The following is a 20,883-nucleotide window of genomic DNA, read 5'->3' on the forward strand; positions in this document are numbered from 1 at the left end:
GGTGCCAAATATTTTTTAGAAGTAGAGTCAATTTTCCCTTTAAAAATTTCCTCAAAATGTTGAATTCAAAATATAAATGCAAAGTCCATTATTTAAATGAAGGTACTTACCGTAGGACCACGCTGTCCCCGGGGACCTGGTTTGCCAGCTACACCCTGGATAAAGACAGTTCAAATGATTTCAGGATACAGTACACTACAGTGAATTGTAGATCTGGGGCTGAATGAGGCACTATACAATTCCCTCAAGACCAAGATGCTCTTTTTTGCATCTATCTAGATTTTGTGCATTTTAATTTAAACAAAAAGAATTTTTATCTTAAAATTAACCATCTCATTAAATTCACTGGACAGTTTATGGAAGCAAATTTGACTTATGAGAACCCTTTTCCTATATTATTGCAAGTTGTGCTTTTAATATGTATTTAATACAAGGAAAAGTTAGGGAGAAGGGCACCATAGAATCATAAGGTCAAACTTCTTATTTTAAATGACTTAAAGGAGATTAAAGGGGAAAAGGAGGAGATGGGATTTGAATCCAGTAAAATTCCAGACTTCTATTCCCCAGGAAAAGTAAAAGAAAAAATTGAGTGTAAATAAACAAAATATAGATTATAAAATCTAATATGAGTGTTATACCTTTAAGCAGTTAAAAAAACACCTGAATAAAAATTTCAATAAATATCCATATCATCATGGTGTAATCTACCCAAATACTACAAATGAGGGAGCTCAATTCTCACACATTTTTTAAAAATCTGCCAAGTAACTTATTAGATATCACTGCATAATTTTTACTCAGTACATATCATATGTTTATTTTTTAAAACCCTTATGGCTAGGTTTTTAGGACAATAATTTTATTGTTCTTTAATCTAGGAAACCAAAAATGTTGAACAATTTTTTGCCTTCTTTGGGTTGGTTAAAAACAAAATAGAATTTCAGTTTTTCTAAGACAAAACTAATGGGATAAGAATAAAGTCAGTTGACATAATGCTACCTCTTACAAACTTGTTTCAAGTACAGTGACTTTTTATTTGCTAATTGAAATGAATTGGAAATACATTACCTGAGTGTGACTTAATGCTTAAAATTACTCTCATCTAAAGTTGTTTTTCACTTCTGATAATATCATTAGTTTTCTCAAAACATGATCAGATACTTTGAACCAAACTTAAGAAATGGCAAAACAATGACTATTCTAACCTATGTCTTATAGGTATAATCATTGCAGAGTATTCATAAATGTCTTTCCTATCTGCTTTGGTAGACAAAATCAACAAGCAAATACCCTATGCTACTTGCTGCCTTCTGAAATTACATAAACAAATTTAAGGCACAGCATCACCCACAGAATTGACAGGAAACTATTTAAAAGTATGTGAATGGAAAAATATTCTAAATAAAAATTTAAAAAATGTAAAATAAAAAAAAAGTATGTGAAAGGATCCTTATATGGCATACCCTGGCACCTTTTTCTCCGTTGGCACCTGGAAACCCTGGAAAACCAGTGGAACCCTATGAAAGAAAAGTATGTTAAAAATCAATTGTATATGACTAGTGATAGTTTCAGCTTTCTTAAATTTAAAATAAAATAACCATGAAAAAGGGTAGTATACTTAAATCAGATAATTTTTTTCAAAACACATTGCAACTTTGGTTCATATATTTAAAATGAGCTTACCATAATGCTTGAAATTCTGAATGCATTAAGACATCAAAAGATAAAATAAATTTTAGCTTTTACTTCAAAAATGAAGAACTGATCAAAATAATATGTTTTCCCCTAAGGTGAAATCACTAATAGAAGGAAACTTTGGAGTGGGCAATTTCAGTCTGAAGCCAGATTGTAGAGGCATGGTGGTGAATCTATGGCACGTGTGCCACTGGGGGCACTTGGAGCATTCTCTGTAGGTATGTGAGCACTCTTCTCCCCTGCCCCCACTCCCACCCAGCATGGAGTTTGCCAGAGTTTGTTACTAGAAAGCAAGAGGAACATAGGGCCAGGCTGCTCCTCTGTCTCTCTCCACATGCACCTGAGAACATTTCTCACATCACTTGCCCCTCTAAAAGGTTCACCGTCACTATTGTAGAGAGTTTGGATGAAAGTAGGGAAAAAGGAAGTAGAGGTAGTTAGTGAGGATGCATGTCTCAAGGAGTTGCAATGAAGGGCAGGAGATATAAAGGATGATAAGATGTATAGTAGGATCAGGCAAGAGTTTTGTTTTTTGTTTTGCCTTTGTGAGGATTTGGGAGATATAACTGTTTTTATAGACAGTAGAAAAAGAGACAGTATATATGGAGAGATTAAAGAAGAGAGAGTGGGTTGATGAAGGAAGCATTCTGCTGGAGAAGGGATGAAAGGTACACTTAAGAGGTGGGCTTTGAGAAAAAGAAGGGGCATCTCTTCGTGTGGACCAATATGAGGACTTAGTTGGGGGAGGATTCTGAAGAATGTGAGATTAGGAGGAAGAAGGGAGAAGAGGGGCTCTTGGCAAATGAGAGGAATGTATAAAATAAAAAAAACATGCACATAAAAAAGCATGCACACATTTATAAATGTTAGGCTGAGAACAGAATGTGATCCAGAAATCACAAAGATGGGGAATTTAACAATAGGGCAATCCACTGACATACCAGTAACAATATTGTGTCCACTTGATGATAGCTTTCAGAACAATAAGTAGAAAAGAAATGCAGAAAGAAGTTTCATATCCCACAGATTTGGATAGATTTTAATTTCAATTTTAGAGGGAACTATACAAATAAAAAAACTAAAAAAATTCACATATTTATGTAATATGTAAGTGAGCACATATATCCACATATGTGGAACAGAAATATATTTTTATTATATTTTGCTTTAAGCATAAATGATTTGTACCTAATACCTATGTCTATATCTATATACATATTATCATTGAAATATCTACTAGATTATCATCTTGATATGTTTGTGATATCAACTAAGTTTATGTTTAATATTATATCATGTTCTCAAAAATTACTTAATTTCAGTGTTTAAGCCCCTTGCAATAGTTATTTGGGCAACAACTGCTGAACATTCATCTTTTTTCAAGATAAAAATTTGATACTATGACACTATTAAAAATATCTCCAGAAGGGTCAAATAAGTACACACACATATAGTATATTTATGTAGAAATATATACATATTTAGGTATATGTATGTATATGCATATCTATAGATAATTTGAAAGAATATATTTTATCTGTGTGTATGTGTGCATGCATTCATAAATGCTTACATATAAATAAACTAGAATGTCTTTGGTCTTAAAAGAATAATGAGAAGGTTTAGAAGAAAGAATATCTATAAAAATAAAGACTAAAATCTCAGGAATCTCAGATATTGAAGAAAAAATGTTGAGGAAAAAGAAGAACAATTTACCAAGGTGAATATTTGTGAATAATACTTCCTGCTTCATATTACTTCATTAATTGAATATGCAGAGAACATTGTTCAAGAACCCACATAGGCAAAGTGAAAAGAAAGGAAAAATTAAAAGTTAGATCACAGGCATAAAAGAAAACTTATTCAGTTAGGGATTTTTATTTAATACTGTTCCAAAAACAGAGCAGGAGAGACACAGAGATAGAGACAGAGACAGAGACAGAGACAGACAGAGGGAGATAGACAGACACAGAGAGAGTTCTTCCTCCCAAAAAGCCCTAGAAATTGCCAATTTAAATGAATAAGTGTCCTCTAATATAGGACACTAGACAGAAACAAAGATGAAAAAGTGTTATGATGGTTTTTTTTTTTCACTCAACATTCTTTTCAAAAGGTCTAATATTAGAGGAGGTTTGAAGTAAATGGGGCAGTAAAGTAGCAAATGCCATAAGGGAAAAAATGCCTTCAAAGATAAAACATTTTGAATAAAGCTGTGCTGGAGTCTGAATAATTTTGTTCATATTTTTGAAAAATCATTATTGTTGTTACGAATATTTCTTGATTTTCCTTCCTGCCTCCCTCCCTCCCTCTCTCTCCCCCCTCTCTATCTCTCTTTGTCTCTCTTATTTTCCATGAAGTCATGAAGTTCAAGAACTTTATAAATATCAAGTTTATCAGCAAATTATGTGAGAGGCAAATGGTCATTGTGCATCTTTCACTGAATATCATGGTTCAATTAATGAGGTATATAATATATATGACTCATGGAAGTAATAAAGCTACTACTAATTGGCAACTAGATAATATATGATAAGATTTAATGGGTGATTATTACATTGCTCTGGTAGAATCATTTTGGTATCACTAAAGAATGTATTGTCCATCCAAAAAAACTGGAAATTTAGCTTAAGAAAAATTTAGACATAGAATTAAGCCTACTTTCAGGAAACTATCTCATTTCATTTTAAAATATGTATATATGATAGATAAGGAATTTCTACTTCCTTTTAGAAAATGGTTATCTGTCAGCAGGTTATATAGCAATGGAATCATGATCTATCAATGTTTCTTTCTTTTCTCATCATCTACTTTCTAATTTCAAACAATATCAAATTTGATGAAGTGTCCCAATTTTTAGGGAAATAGCAGCTTTGGGCCCTATATATGAGTTCCCTCTCTAGTTCTGTTCTAGCACTCTCTTTGACATTCAATGTGTCCACATTCTGTCTGATTTCCTTTTGTGAAGTGTAGTATATAGTAGTACTTCTGAAACTTTGGTCTTCCTTGGGAAAAATAAATCTACAAGGAAGATTGATTTGATATTTCTTTTAAAAATAATTGTATTTATGAGATATAGATAGGAAAAAATATAAAACTGAAATAAATATTTTCTTTACCTTTGGACCTTGTCTTCCGGGATAGCCTGGTAATCCTGGAACTCCAAGTTTCCCCTAAATATTGGAGGAAAGAAAGAAAAGAATAGTATAAAACAGGTTAAGTTAAAATGTCAAATTAAAGATGTTAAGTACTTTAATAACAATTGAATATCTTTCTTACCTTTGAAATGAATTTGAATACCAATTTGGACATTTACTATATAATCCTTTTTTCTAATAGGAGACTCAGTTTCCCTAAATGTAATGTGGGGATAATAATAATTGTTCTAGTTACCTCAGAGCCACAAGGAAAGCATTTTGTAATTCATATAGTTCTCTAAAATTAAGAATTCTGAAAGATCTGTCTCCATAGCCTTTAAATTCTTCTCATAGGGTTATGCTAAACTAACAATACCTGAGATTTCTGGTCTGGGTTGCCTTCTCTAAGTTACTCTAAATAAAGTAAAATAATCCTTATAGACATACTCACAGACAACATTCAACTGTAACCTTCTGACCACTGGGGGACACTATTCCTATGAACTGTTTAACAAAGGGTAACAGTCCTTTTTTACATAAACATATCTTTTTTAATATGGGGAGATAAATTTCAATCTATTCCGTGAAGAGCAATAATACAATAAATATCATAATCAGTATATAGTGCTCTGTGGCATCATTTTCAAAATAAATATTTCTCTTCAGTAGCCTAATAATTTATTCATATAAATGTCAACATCCTAAAAGATACAATTGAGAACTTATAAAAAAAGAGTAAAACTAATTGGCTGTAATGAGTGAGAATTAGTTATGTGGTATTTTGTCTGTATGCAGGTCCCATATTGATCTATTTTAAATATATTCACAGGGAGACTTTTTTCATGAAAAATTCAACAAACATCAGAGAAGTGATATAATCAACACTTCTCAAGATTTTGGAAACTTGAAAGCAATTTTCTTAGGTATGATTCACTTGATATGCTTAGTAGTAGTAGTAGTAGTAGTAGTAGGGAGGAGAACAGGCTTATTTCTATAACAATGTAAAATATGGAATAGCTATGTAGCACAGTGGATAAAATGCCAAGCCTAGAGTTAGGAGGACCAATTCCTAGCTGTGTGACCCTGGGCATGTCTCTTAGCCCTAATCACCTAATCCTTGCCACTCTTCTGTCTTAGAACTTATATTAAGGTTTTAAAAATTAAAATAAAAATGTAAATATATGATAGCATTAATTTCATAGAGAAAAACACTAAATAGAATCCTCTATGCATTAAAGAAGATTGCTTTAAATTTTGTAACCCAAATTCCACAGTAATGGAAATAAGTCCTTTGATAGTAATATTGGAATCTTGAGAGGAATGTAAATCCTTTCAGTCTACTTCTATGTATGTCTGACTGCTTTTTTAAATTGAATAATATAAAATCATTTCAATGTATTTATTAGACACCTTCCATGTTAAGGTACTGTACCTATTCTGGGGATATAAAATGAAAATTTTTCATCCTTATAGCAAATTTTGAATTTAATAGGGAGAGAACTGGCATGCTTATGCATAACCTTAATAAAATTTGAATATTATTAAGTACAAAGTGAAAAAAAATTCAAATAGTCCAGGAGGGAAGGATGACAATTTGCAAAGAATTGAACTCCGTATAACTAATTTAATTTGAAAATAACCTTTTAACCTATATTTAAATTCTTAGGTGTTTGCTAATTTTGAATGCCCATTAATTTTGACCCAATTATTATATCTGATAATTTGGATTTTTATTTCATGCACAAAAGAATCAATAAAAAAGAATTGGATTTTGTTAACGTACAAAATATGAAATGAATAATTACATTTTGGAGAAATGAATAGCTATAGTTTGGATTATTTTACGTATACATATGTAATAAGGGGAAAGTTAATTACTCTATAACCTTTATTAATGATTTTAAGTTTGGTTTAGAGTCTTCGTAACTTAATGAGTTTCCATTAATATTTTGCTTTCATAAGAATTCAACAGTTTTTATATCTTAAAAATTATGTAGTCCAGCTCCCCATTTTAACAGATAAGCAAACTGAGTGGAAGAATAAACTTTCCCCAGTTACAAAGATAATGAGATATCATTTAAATAGATCTTAGTTGTGGCAAAGAGAACAAAAATATTAAGGTTTGTCAAATACTTCTACAAAATTAGCCTGTGTTTATTTTTTTTAATTATGTTACAAATTTTAGGCAGAGAAAATACTCTTATATTTCTGTCAGGTTTTTTTCATGAAACCTTTAACACAAGAATTTCCATGATACCTGAAAGCATAGATGTAAACACCAAAAGACCAAAGGGGGGAAGATATATTTTTTTACTTCAAAGTCTTAGAAGGAGTTATTTTACAGCTACAAATTTATTCTCTGTTACCATTTAGCTCCCCTTGTACAACTAACATAAACTCCTTTAAGGCAAAAGTCCTAATTTTCTTTTCATAAAATGGCCTTTGATTCCTTACTAGTGAAGAGCTGGCAAGAATATTAAAGTTTTTGGAATATTCTCTCGTGAAGACATTCTACAAGGTAATTAAAGTTTAAAGTAGTTATTTTTCAACATTCTGAACTGCTTTTGAGCTCTTCCCTATTATTCAGTTACATCAGTGGCACTGGGTAAAACATTTACTCAACGTGTTTTTAAGTCCTTCAAGTAGTTAGAGCTTCTTTTGTATAGATGTTCCCTTTACTGATGCAGAGTAATTACTGATACAGAAGAATTGTAATTTCTTCTATGCTTTATCAGACCACCATCCTAAGTTTTTGTGACTAAAAAAAAATTCATCACTTAATGATAAGCTTCCTAGGATCTCTTGGAATTTAATTACTTTGGTTCTTGTTTAACAGATTCAGAACTCATTGTTGAGTCCATGCTCCAAGACTGTCCAGATTGGTTAAAATCTGTCATTTGGGGTTCTACTGACAAAACCTTCAAAAATCGGGAGTTAATACCATGAATGAGGCATCAAAGGCAGACTTTAGTGGAAAATAAAAAACACAAAATTAAAAAAAAAAACCTACTCTTCTACAGTAGCATATCCACAGTAAGTTATCTGACTATTTGATTGCAACATGTAGCATAATGAACATGGAATGCTGGTGTCAGAATCGGGAAAGCCAGAGTTCAGATCCCTCCTTGGAAACTAGCTGTGTGACCCTGTACAAATCCAATGACTTCTCTCTATTTCAATTTCCAAATATGTAGAATGAAGGTAATAATAGCATTTGGTCAATAGAGTGGTGGAGATTATTAAATGACACAATACATCTGAACTCTTTTCATCAAATCCTCAAAACAACCCTGGGAGGTGAGGACAATTCTTATCTCCATTTTGCAGATGAGAAAACTGAGGCAGAAAGCAATTAACTGACTCATCCAGGTTGTTTCTAGATTAATTTTAAAATTATAAGTCGAAAGCCAAATTTGAACTCATTTCTTCCTGACTGGAGACCCAACATTCTAACCACTGTGCTACCCAGTTTGCCTAAGTAGTTGCTGGAGGTGCAATGAGGTTATCTCAATGAGACAATTCCTTTGGTAAACATTTGAAAAAAAAATCCCACGTCATTTTTATCTTTATATTCCTAGAAACTAACACAGTACATTGCTTAGAGAAGGTTCTTTTCTTTTTTTTGTTAAACTCTTACCTTCTGTCTTAGAAATAATACTAGATAATTAGTACTAAGTATTATTAATTCCAAGATAGAAGAGTGGTAAGGGATAGGACAATTGGGGTTAAGTGACTTGCCAAGGGTCACACAGCTAGGCAGTGTCTGAGGCTAAATTCGAACCTAGGGCTTTTGGTTTGCCTGCTTGGCTCTTTATCCCCTCAGCTACCTCGATTCTCTTGAAGGTTGAAATAGTAGATTTCTTAGGTTTAATATGAAACTGATTTTATGGCTTGTTTGTTTGTTTTTAAATCCTTTCCTTGATAGTAAGTATTGATTCTAACACAAAATAGGGGTAAGGATTCAGTAATTGGGGTTATTAAGGGGTCTGCCCATGGTGATACAGCTAGGAAGTATCTGAAGCCAGATTTGGACTAAGGTCCTCCTGATGCCAACCCTGATACTCTATCCATTTTCCTACCTAACTCTCAAGATACCCAGATTTTTAAAGAAGAGTCATTATATTCCAAGACCTCGGAATTCAGATTATAATGTTTAAAAGCAAATTTGTTTCCTGAAGAAATGTTTTTAATAGTGTCCTATGTTAACATGAAATTAATATATTTTCTTAGCATTATATAATAATAGTTCTTACTATTTAGATAGTGCTTTCCAAATATTATCTTAGTTTTTCCTCACAAAAGCCCTGGAAGGTGGTTGCTATAATATCTCCATTTTACAGATGAAGAAACTGAGGCAGACAGAAGGTTAAATGACTTGTGCAGGGTCATATAACTACAAAATGTTTAAGCGTGAATATGCACCCAGCTCTTCCTGACTCTCTAGGCCCAATGTTCTATCCACAAAACCAAATTGGTTCTAAATATACAACACAGTAATCATCAGAGATAGTATTTGAATTCTGGTCTTTTTGACTCAAAGCCCAGGCCTTTATCACTACGTCATGTTGCTTCTAAAAATTAGATATCACCACCTAAAATAGACCATCAGACAAAAATGGACCCAAATCAGATGGATTCACAGTGGAAAATCACATTTATAAAAAGTACAAGCAGCTTATGTTCCTTGGTCTGAAGTTTCCATTTGTTTAAGAGACAGAATTTCTTTTTAAATGGGCCTAATCTTTAAAGAGTTATTTATTTCACAAATAGGGCCCGTCATTTCATATTTTCATCAATTCTTATCTCATTTCCTAAAACATTCTCACTGTATAATACATATCTGTACTATTCAAGTGAAGAATTAACTAAAAATAATTTGACAAGAAACAGCAAGCCAACCCCACTTTATTCCCTGTTGTAATGACCTCCAGAATGCCCTGCACCTTATGTAGGGATATGAATATTTTAATCTATCTGAAAAGACAAGGAGTCTCCAGAACACCAACTTTATGACCTTGTTATCATAGACAGAATCGAAAAATTGTCTGATTCAGTATCAACACTGCATAGGTAAGCAGTATAGGGGAGGGAGAGAGGAGGCAAACAAGCAGCAAGAAGCATACTTTTAATGATGTCCCCTTGGATGCATTAAGTTATCATCACTTGTTTTATGCTATTGATTTCAAGGTTAATGAAACTCCCTAATTACGATCACAAAGCCATTTGTGTTCTATGTTAATTGCTGCATTAGAGGAATTGATTCTCTTATGCGTTTTTACTAGAGCTCTGCTGCAAGATAGCTTAAGAGCAGATTTAGGTCAAAGCAATCGCACAGAATTTGGGAAATCCTGCAAAGAAAAATGGTATAAAATTTCCCCCACTCAAGTGCTGGCACTTAAGGGAAGAGAGGAATGCTGATGAACAGTGAAGTGGAAGGAATCTGGAGGTAGTTTCAGATCCTTAATGCTGTGATTTCCCCATATTAGACATTTGGCAGGGAGAAGAATGGGGCTGAGTGGTGATGATCTTTATCCAAGAGCAGTTGTCTGCCAGCAACGACAATATCTTGGTGGACTGAAGAGAAGGGCAGGATGAGGAGGGGAAGGGAGGAAGAATAAGGAGCTTTTCACTTTATGGCCTCTCCATTGACCTTGTCCCTTCCGTCAAGCTGATTATTATGAGCACTGTAATAGATTTAGTAGTATGCTACAGTGAGAAACCATAAATAAAGGGCTGACCTAGCAGTTCATATATGGGGAGAACGAGGCTATTTCTCCTCTTCCTAAGCTGAGTTCTACTTCTTCACATCTTGCCCTTTGAGTTTTGTCTGAAATTATATCATTTTATGCCCTAGAATAAGTAAGAGTCTATAAAAAGCAGAGAGGACTTCCCTTCCAAAGTTAAGTCTCCATCTATTTGGAATATTCCTTGAATCTACAAGGTTTTTTGTATGTCATTCCTCCATTAAAATGTGTTTCTTGAGGGCAGGAATGATGTTTGGCTTTTCTTGACATGCTCAGAGCTTATCACAATATCACAAATAAGAAATGCTTTAATAAATGTTTGCTGATCAATTGATTGTCCCTAGCAACTTGCTGGCAAAGTTTCACTCCTATTGAGCAGTCACCATCTCTTTTCTACTTCCTCTTTATCTAAAACATGTTTATCTTCAGCCTCCATTCTCTAAATTTGATTTTTTTTTCTCCTTGGCTTTTCTCTTTCTTTTGAGAAAAAGATTGCACAAAAGGAAACAACAGAGCAAGGAAGGCAAAAATATTTATACTTTTCATAAATCTGGTTTTCCATTGCTATCTAAGAACCAACTTTTCCGGTAGCTAAGTAAATAAGAATAAGAGAGCCAAGCCTAGGAAGTGGGAGGTCCTGGGTTCGAACCTTCCTAGCTATGTGACCCTCAGCATGTCACTTACCCCAGTTGCCTAGCCCTTGCCTCTCTTACACTCTGAAACTGATAGTATCAATTCTAAGACAGAAGGTAAGAGTTTAGAAAGAAAGTATCTCCTTTTAAATTGTGTCTGTTTTTCTGGATACTTATTTCACATGTAATTTCTGGGAAATGGTATAGAGTAGATAGAAAGCCATTCCCGAAGCTAGAAGACCTGAGGATGGTGTCCTGTCTCAAACAGAGACAGGTGAGACACTTCTAATTAAATCGTTTAGCTTCTCATTTCTCTCAGTGACTCTCTAAGAGGATGAGCAAAAGTAAAAGTGCCAATAATATCAATACAGGGATTTGCCTCATCTTAGTTTCTTTTATCAGTGAAATCACATTAATGGTGGAATGACATACAAACCAACTTGAATATTCAAAATAGATGGAGACTAACTTTGGAAGGGCCTTTCCTTCTCTCTGCTTTTTTATAGACTCTTACTTATCCTAGGGCATAAAATGATATAATTTCAGACAGAACTCAAAGGGTGAGAAGGGTGAGATGTGAAGAAGGTAGAACTCATGACAAAACACAGGTCCAGTTCTTATATTTTTGCTTCATATTAAATTCTACATTATGTCTAACACATTATACTCTCTGTGATAAGTAAAACCATAATGTGTTTCTATCCATAATACTGGGAAAAAAGTTGTTTGTTTTTTTTTTTTCTTGCTAGAATATACATGCATAATGTCTAGGCTAGAGACTTAATTTGCTATTTAGTTGTTTTTCAGTTGTGTCCAATTCTTCATGACCCCTTCTGAGGTTTTCCTGGCAAAGATAATGGAGTAATTTGTCATTTCTTCCTCCAGATGATTTTACAGTTGAGGAAACTGAGGCAAATGAGTTTAAGTGACTTGCCCAGGGTCACACAACTAGTGACTGAGGCAGGATTTGAATTCAGGAGATGAAGTCTATCTGACTCCAGGCCCAGGATTTTATTCACTGCACTGGCTAGAGGCAGGGATAGAGAAACCTGGAAATCACCTCATATAAGATTGGAGTTGCACAGGAAGACTTCATCTATTACCTTCCCCTCGGTACTTCTTCTACTAGATGACACCAATGCTCTCATCTCTTTGTATCTGGCCATATTATATTAAAAGCACATTCCACATTCCAATAAGAATGAATTTCCGTTCCAAGATTTGGTTGTGCTTTTTTCTTTTGTTTACACATTTATGTACATTGTCCTCCCCTTGCTGAGAAAATATTCTTTCCATATATCCATTTCTTAAAATCATTCTATTCCTTCAAAAATTTCTTGAGGTCAAGGATTAATGTTTTCCACATTTGCATTGCTGGCAGCTGTTACAATATGTTACCATATACTTAATACTGTTTCTTGAATTGACCTGAAACTTATAGTATGTAATTTAAGTGATGAAGAAATCATGACAAACCATATCTGGTTCAGGGGATTAGAGTATAAAACAAAAAGGCTAGGCCTTGACGTTGTGACAACTTAGATATTAAGGAAAGATAAATATAGTTCAAGCAATTCACTAATCATTTATATATAGCTGCCTAAATATGATTAATTCATCTTAATGACATGGAGAGTTGCTTTCACATTTGTAAAATCAAAATTTAGCTGAAAATAACACTCTAATTTATCAATTTCAACAAGAAATTTGGAAGTCTGGACAAAACTCCTGACTGACAATTCACTTACTTACCTTCTCTCCAGCTTGACCAGGACCACCAGGGTCCCCAGTTGGGCCTGCTCTACCTTTGGGACCTTCAGGGCCATCCTCTCCTCGTGGGCCCAATTGTCCAACTTCTCCCTGTAAAACAAGAAGGCAAAAGTATAATACATGAGAAAATAATTAGCTATTGAATGACAGGGATGAATATCTACATAAAGTATTTTACTATTTAATTGTTCAAAATATGTTATATATATATATATTATATATATATATATATATTTTACACATACTCTAGTACTGAAAATGGGTTGGAAATTCAGAAAATACTAAACAAGGCAAAAGCAAATGAATATAGAATTCTTAAACTGCAGGAGTCCTTTGCCATTGCAGTTTAAATTAAATTAATCTTTATATCTAAGCTGCAGATATGGAAGAGGAAAGTATGGCAATGGGTTTAATGACTCTTCAGTACCTTGTTTTAGTGATCTAGAAAAGTCACAGTAAGGAAGGTCTTAGCATTAAGGATATTAGAGTTGTAAGAGACCTTACAGTTCATTGACTCCAACCCCTTCCTCTTATAGATGAGGAAAATAGAGATTAAGTGACTTGCCTAGGATAATATAGCTAGTAAGTGACTGAGGCAGGATTTCAACTCAGAATTCCAAACTCTAAAAGGAGTATTCTTATCTACTATACCAGGTCACAGACAAAAGCCTTGTGTTGCAGCTCCAGATGGGAGACATAGATAATGGCTCCTGCTTGAGTATAAATATTTACTTTGTTTTCCAAAACAAGACACTTTTCAAGACACTGATGACAACTCCCCACTCAAAAAAAAAAAAAACAAAACACAAAATCTCTGATTAGCATTTATTATATTAATCAGGAACTGCTTATTTAAATTATGAACATTTATTTTTCCCATTACAAACTTTAACTTAATGAAGAAACTGAATCACTTTTATGAGTATGATGGACTCCATTCACCAAAAAAGTTGATGTTTTCTAGGTTATAAAGAGTACCTTTTAGAGTAAGAGAAGCATATGATTCCAGGAACCCACATGAAGCAAAATAAGGCCAAATGCTGCTGTTTTAATTCACATACATGCCAAGAAATGTAACAAAGTCCATTAACTGATTCTCTGAAATTCACTTTTTGGAGTAGATTCCTCATTTAGTCCAGTAAAAAAAAAATATGCCCAAATAACTAAACTTGATTGGACATATGCAACTACTTATCCTTGAATATGTTTTGATAATGTAAAATGTTATCGTGAGACATATGGAATGTTTTAGCTCAAAATAATAGCCCAAAGGAAACAGATTTCCAATGACTTCCACAAAAAAATGAAAATAAGGAACATAGACCTTAAAAATCTATGTAAGCATAGGCAGTATATCCCATATGTCTCCATTTCCATTTTCTTGAAATATTTTATGAGATGATGAATTTTTGTTTGTATGCACTACTATACATTTTTTACTTACTCTGTCTCCTTTAAGACCCATGTCGCCTTTAAACCCAGGGAAGCCATCTTCGCCCTAAACCAAAGATAAGTAATAAGTATCTATTTAACTATGTCAACATCATTTTACAATTGGTTAAATGTTAAATATTCATCATATTAATAATGCTAAATATTCATATTAGCCGTCAATTTTGCAATTGGAAAATGAGAACAAATTCTAATAAGGAAAATGTTTCCTTTTAGATTTGTGAAAAAGAACCTATCTGTCATTGAGTTTATGGTTACAAAGGACTTTAGAAATCATCTAATCCAACTATCCATTTATACATGGGGGAGGGGGGGATGAAGAATCTTCATGATAATACTATTAGGTAATTATATAGCCTTGCTTGAATGCTTCCAAGAAAGGGGAACTTGATACCCTCATTAGATAACTCAAATGGTTTGAAAATGTTTCCTTAAATCAAGCCTAACTTCACTTTTTTGCAGTGCCCACTTATAATTCCTAATTCTATCCTCTGGATTCAAACACAATTAAGTCAAATTTTGCCTCTAATTGTCAATTCTTTGAATGTTTTAAGTCAGTTATCCCTTCCTTGCCTGGTTCTTTCCCCCTGCTCCTATCTTTTTTGCTCTAATCTAAACATCTCAGACTTTTCAAATGATCTTCACATTTCACGTATGGCCTTTACTACCTTGGTTGGCCTCCTCTTTCCTCTCTTCACCTTATCAAAGTCCTTTTCCAAATCTGATGCTTAGAAGGCAGCTGGGTAGCTCAGGGGATTGAGAACCAGACCTAGAGGTCCTAGGTTCAAATCTGGTTTCAGATTCTTCCCAGCTATGTGACCCTGGATGAGTCACTTAACTCCCATTGCCTAGCCTTTACCAATCTTCTGCCTTAGAACCAATACAAGGCAGAACATAAGGGTTAAAAAAAAAAATCTGATGCCCCCAGACTTCCAAAATGTAAAGATCAACTTGATTGTGAAGCCTGGTAACTACAGATTCAATTATTTATCTATAATGCTTTGATAGAATATAGCCAGATCATTCATTTGAAATGATATACTACAGATGCATTCTCTACTCTAGCTGAAACAATTAGATTCTATTTATGGCTGAATTCTGTACATGCTAATGAATTGACTAGGTCTATGGTTCAGTTCACAGAATTGTTCAGACTCTGCCACGTTATTGAGTTAATTGCTATTATACTAGATCAGAGATGTCAAACATGCGTGTCATGGGCCACATGCTGTCCACAAGACTAGCCTGAACCAGATCAAAATGAAATTGGGAAATGTTTTAATAAGATAAAATTCAATAAGACATAGATAATATTATATTCTGAAACTGTCAATATGTGGCCTGCAGGGATCCTTATATGGTTTAGTGGCCCTTACTTCTACATTACTGTACTAGAGTCATGTATAAGAGGATAATTAATTCAGACACATAAGGATTATTTTCTTCGAATATTCCTACGCTTATTAATACTCACAGGGAAACAACAGTCAAATTACATTTTGATTTGAATCTCACTTTGAAGACCAAATAGTTTCATATAACTGACAATAAATTGAGGCTTTCTTCATTCATTCTTAATTTTTCAAGACAGCTAATGAATAAATACTTAATTTCTTTCTAACAGGGGTATTAAACAGACTTTGAGAGAGGCAGAGTACTCCCTGTGCAATTTGGTAATGACAGATGTGTGAAGGCTCAAAATGACCTCTTAATATCCTATTGATTCATTTCTTCGTTGTCTTTTCCAAAGCACAACATTGTAATTATATGCTTGCCATATTTGAAAGAAGAGTTCATTCCTTAAGACAAAACTAGAAACCATTTTAGAGAGTTTGCTTTTTATCCATAAAAGGAAGCCTGCCAATGTGATCCTAATTTCCTAAAACTTTTGTTTTCCTTCCTTAATCACTAAAGAAAAGTAGATTAGGTCATCGTTGTGGATATTCCTGCAGAGATGACCAAATCTTGCAGTACATGTGGAAGACAAATGATGACCATTTAGTGAAAAATCCATGGTAAATTATATTCCATTTGGTATCCATAACCTATTGATAGGTCAGAAAGAGAATTTATCAAAGACCAAAGACAATGGTTGCACAGGATTGGCAGCTTCGGATGAAGTGTGATCTTGCATCATGAGAGGGAATAATCATGTTGATCATAAACCCATTGATAATAAATCAGAGATCCATTGTGGTACTTGACTACTAGAATATCAATTTTTGTTGTAGTATTAATGCGGGCAATCTCTGCAGCTGTTAACCTTGCATATTATCAAGCATGGATTTACAAAATTAAATATATGGAAGCAGTGCTACTTGAGATCTAGAGACTATATAGGAGAGTAACAATTGTTTTTTTCAGGCCTAGTTCTGTCTACTTCAAGATTACATGCATTATAATCATATCATGTTATCCTTGGAAAGTAACTTAGAGATCAAGATAAAAAAAATTCTCATTTTACAGAAAGGAAACAGACTCAAATCTATGAAGAGCACTGACAACATGGAGTTTTTCCAGAGGGATGTGATAAGAATCTGTTCACCCTGGAATAATGGAAAGAATACCAGCCTTGGAGTCAGAAAGACTTGAGTTCAAATTCTACCTCTGACACTTAGGAACTCTGAAGCTCTAGGCAAGTTATTTTCCCTCCGTCAGCCTCAATTTCCTTATATTTACAATGAATATAAATAGCATCTACTTGATAGAGTTGTGACATTCACATGAAGTATTACATACAAAAAATACTTGCAAAATCTAAAGCATTATAGAAATGTTACTTATTCTTATTATCCCAATCCCAAATATGATGGTTATGTACTGTAAAGTAAAATGGATTCTGATTCCAGGACAAAGTTCAAATTTCATTACTACTTTTATGCCTGGGGAATCCATTGAATACCTTTAGACCTCATTTTGCTCATCTGAAAAATAAGAATAGATTATTAGCTAATTCATAATATCCCATCCCAATCTTGGTCCTATAAGTAGTTTGAAGTCATGGACAAGACTTAAGGAAAGAGCATGTACAAAATTTATCTCCAAATATCTTTGTTTTGTACACATTGCCTTTCATATATTCTCCCTCTTCACAAAAATATCTGAAAATCCCAACTTCCCTCAAAGCTCTATAAAAGCAGAATCTCCTCTGGGAAGTCTATCCTGATATCCTGATTGCCTTATGTCCTTTCCCCCAAATTTTCACGTATGTATTTTTTTGATTATATGTTATATCCAGCCAATTGAATATAAGTATCTTAAGAGACATTCTTTATATTTACTTTTTTTGTAACCCCAACACCCAGCACTGTCCTACACATTGGAGACACTTAATAAATATTTATTAGATTGGATTGACTGAGACTAAATACCTATCATTTCAGGAGATACTGAGGGAAAAATATGAATCATGAGGAATATTCCAGGAGGTAGTAAATCTCCCTTTATGACATCTTAAGAAAAGGATGAGTAGTTACTTTTTGAGACATTTATACGAAACAGATTCATGCTTTAAATGGGCACTGCATGAGATGAACTGAAATCCTTCTAAATGTCCCATTCTACAAAATATCAAGGATTTCCCTCTTAAATTTAAAAGTGGCCTCATAGATTTTTCCTTTAGAGTCATTCTTTTTACATGTTACAGCCACTTATCTATGCATTTTTTAATGACTGCTACTATACATGTGCAAGCAACATTTGTCCCTGAAATTATTCTGGTATAATTCTCCAACTCTTCCTCGCTCTCTGAAAATCATCAGTTATTATCCCTTCTCAGGGAAAAAGAAGGGGAAAAAATCTATACCAGGTGCTGTTTTTATTTATATTCACTGCCAGCAAAATTCTAAACTCCTTTGATTTTCTGCCATAGACAAATACTAATCAATGAATTGATTTTTGAATACTGTTGTCCAATTGCTGTACTCAGTAGTTGGCCTCGGAATTGGAAATATACACTGAGAAGGTCACTGTTATTATCAGAATGCATTGATATTATTATCAAAAGATTCTTTTCCATTCAAAACATATTTCTGTTTTTCAGAAGAGTAGATAGTAAAATGTCTACATTAAACTTTCAAGGTCATTTTGGGCAAAATGAAATTTGTTAGTTTTTTCCCTTACAAAAATGAAACAGAATAGATTAAGTTCTATCACTTGTACTATTCTTTGATTGATGCCAAACTCATTCGAGAAGCTTTTGAAAGCATTCTGATAGTTGGGCCTGATTTCTCTTATTTGAAAGTGTATTTTTGTTTAGTAGATGGGGAAGTGGAGGAAGAAAATGGTGCCAGGAGTGTTCATTTCTCCGCTTATTCAAGTGAATGAAGAGAATCAGTAACATTTGCAGATGAACACTTATACCATTCTGAAGTTATGTTAATAAATGGTCCAGATGGATGATGGGTGAGTGAAAAAAATACATCTTGAATAACTGCTAGGTTATTCATCCCCGAATTCTTTAGTCATCCATCCCTTTGGAGGCAATGTAGTTTAGGAATATTTTCTTGCCTAACAGCAACTCACTTAAATAAGTGGGATATATACCATTTTTCATAGCTGCCTATAAGGCAAACACATAGAATTTTTTCCCTCATGGTCAAAATATTTATGTGACTGACTTTCCAGCTAATACAAGTAAACATGTATAAGAGAAATTGACCAAGATTCATTTTCATGAAATTTTCCCTCCCAAATATTAGTTGTTTATAATTTTTAATGCATTTATTTTCTTAGGAAATATAAGCTGGCTTGGGTTTAGGGAGGGAGAGGACTTAAACGTTGTGTGATAGAGCCTTTAATCTCATAATTCTATTTTTAAATGAACAAAATGTATATTTTTTAGCACTGCTGATGCTGAGGAGAGTACAACGTATGAAACAAATTTCTACTTATGGAATGCTTAATTAAGTCCCTGGACCTTATACTTGAATAACTAAATACTCTTTCTGTGCAAGGAGGTATTCAAAGGGAATCAACAACATAGATTAGTTTTTCGCACCTGAATTAGATGTTTCTCTTTTCCCAAAGTCTATCTACATAATTCCAAGCATTCAAATAAAAAGTTTAAAAATTAATAAAGGACCTACATATTCAGATGCTTATCAGAGAAAGCCAGTCAGAGGAAATCAACTAATTCATACATTGCTGATCAGAATGCTAAAGAACAATATAAATATCTGTTTATAAATTTGAAAACAGAACTTCCCCAAACTCTTGGTTTATGTAACATGTAACAAAGTGCAAAGCGTTCATCCTATCTGCATCAGACTATCTCTTAGGCTATCATAATCATTCTTTAACTTGACAAGAAATGGAGATAATGAGGATAAACACTTTATATAAATGTATCAGTCTTTAGGATTTTCACTGTCATTTTATTCCCATCTTTTCTGATTGAGTCCAGCTAGAAAAAATCCTGGGATAAGTCACTCATTTGCTGTTATTCTTGGTCACCTAATGATTTTTTGACTAAAGGCAGGTAGATTAAATGACTTTTTAGTAGTTGTGCAGAAGGATGCAAACTCATCTTCTGCAGACAATATTTTGAAGACTATTAATTCAAAAGAAATTTCTATACATTTTAACCTCATCATAATGTGATCTTAGTTAATCAATAAGCATTTATTAGCCATCTACTGCACTAAGCATAGTAGGAAACAAAGAAAGACAAAAGGCACTCCCTAATCTCTAAAAGCTTATGCCCTTATATAGGTTGGCCTTGAATTGAAAGACTCACTTCTATTTAGGAGTGATGATAATGTATGTAAGAGTAAACTCTACTCTAGTGGGATTAAACTGTCTCCTGTTATAATCCCCTACAAAAGGCCTGGCAATTAATTTAGCATCTAAGATGGAGTATGAGGTAGGAATTTTCTTGTTGACAAGAGAGAAGAAGCAAATCAACAACCATATAACCATCAAGGATAGGTACCAGATACCAAGCCTTACTACCTGTCTTCTTCCTATTTGGTCTCTAGGTCATTCAAATCAGATGATATTCACAGTCTCTGTTCCAACCCTACCTTCTTTTTAACTCTTAATGATCTCATCAAGTGCCATGGGAATATTTTCTCTATGCAGATGACTCCCAAATCTGTGTATCTCTTCTTTATCTCAATCTTTAACTCTACCACCAACTGCCAGCTGAACATATACTCTTATGTGCTCCATTTCCAACCCAAGAAGGGCACCCTCTCTTTTAGTTCAGGGTAATCCTAATTTTCTAGACACCCAGGTTCATCCACTAAATTTCAGTTTTAATGCTCTAGTCCGATTCCAGTTTTCTTACAATTCATTTCCCTCTCCATTTAATACAACTCAGCTATACCCTCCAAATTGCTGCTTCTCATAAAGAATACATAATCTCTCCATTTTAACTTTTTAATTTTTATTTATTTATTTATTCATTCATTCATTCATTCATTTATTCATTTATTTATTTATTTATTTATTTTT

The 20,883-nt window shown here is 33.5% G+C and overlaps 1 protein-coding gene across 1 annotated transcript in view; it reads right to left on the minus strand.

The window, feature by feature from the left end:
• COL11A1 (collagen type XI alpha 1 chain) overlaps window positions 1–20,883 on the minus strand; it is a 268,654-nt gene that overhangs the window by 130,584 nt on the left and 117,187 nt on the right. Inside the window, exons 25-29 of the mRNA XM_044675498.1 lie at window positions 14,420–14,473; window positions 12,958–13,065; window positions 4,812–4,865; window positions 1,464–1,517; window positions 111–155 (exon numbers count right to left, since the gene is read on the minus strand). Of these exons, the coding sequence (XP_044531433.1) occupies window positions 111–155; window positions 1,464–1,517; window positions 4,812–4,865; window positions 12,958–13,065; window positions 14,420–14,473 (315 nt within the window). The remainder of the gene's footprint in view (window positions 1–110; window positions 156–1,463; window positions 1,518–4,811; window positions 4,866–12,957; window positions 13,066–14,419; window positions 14,474–20,883) is intronic.

This window comes from Gracilinanus agilis, chromosome 4 (genome assembly GCF_016433145.1).
Source record: "Gracilinanus agilis isolate LMUSP501 chromosome 4, AgileGrace, whole genome shotgun sequence".
Classification (NCBI taxonomy): domain Eukaryota; kingdom Metazoa; phylum Chordata; class Mammalia; order Didelphimorphia; family Didelphidae; genus Gracilinanus; species Gracilinanus agilis.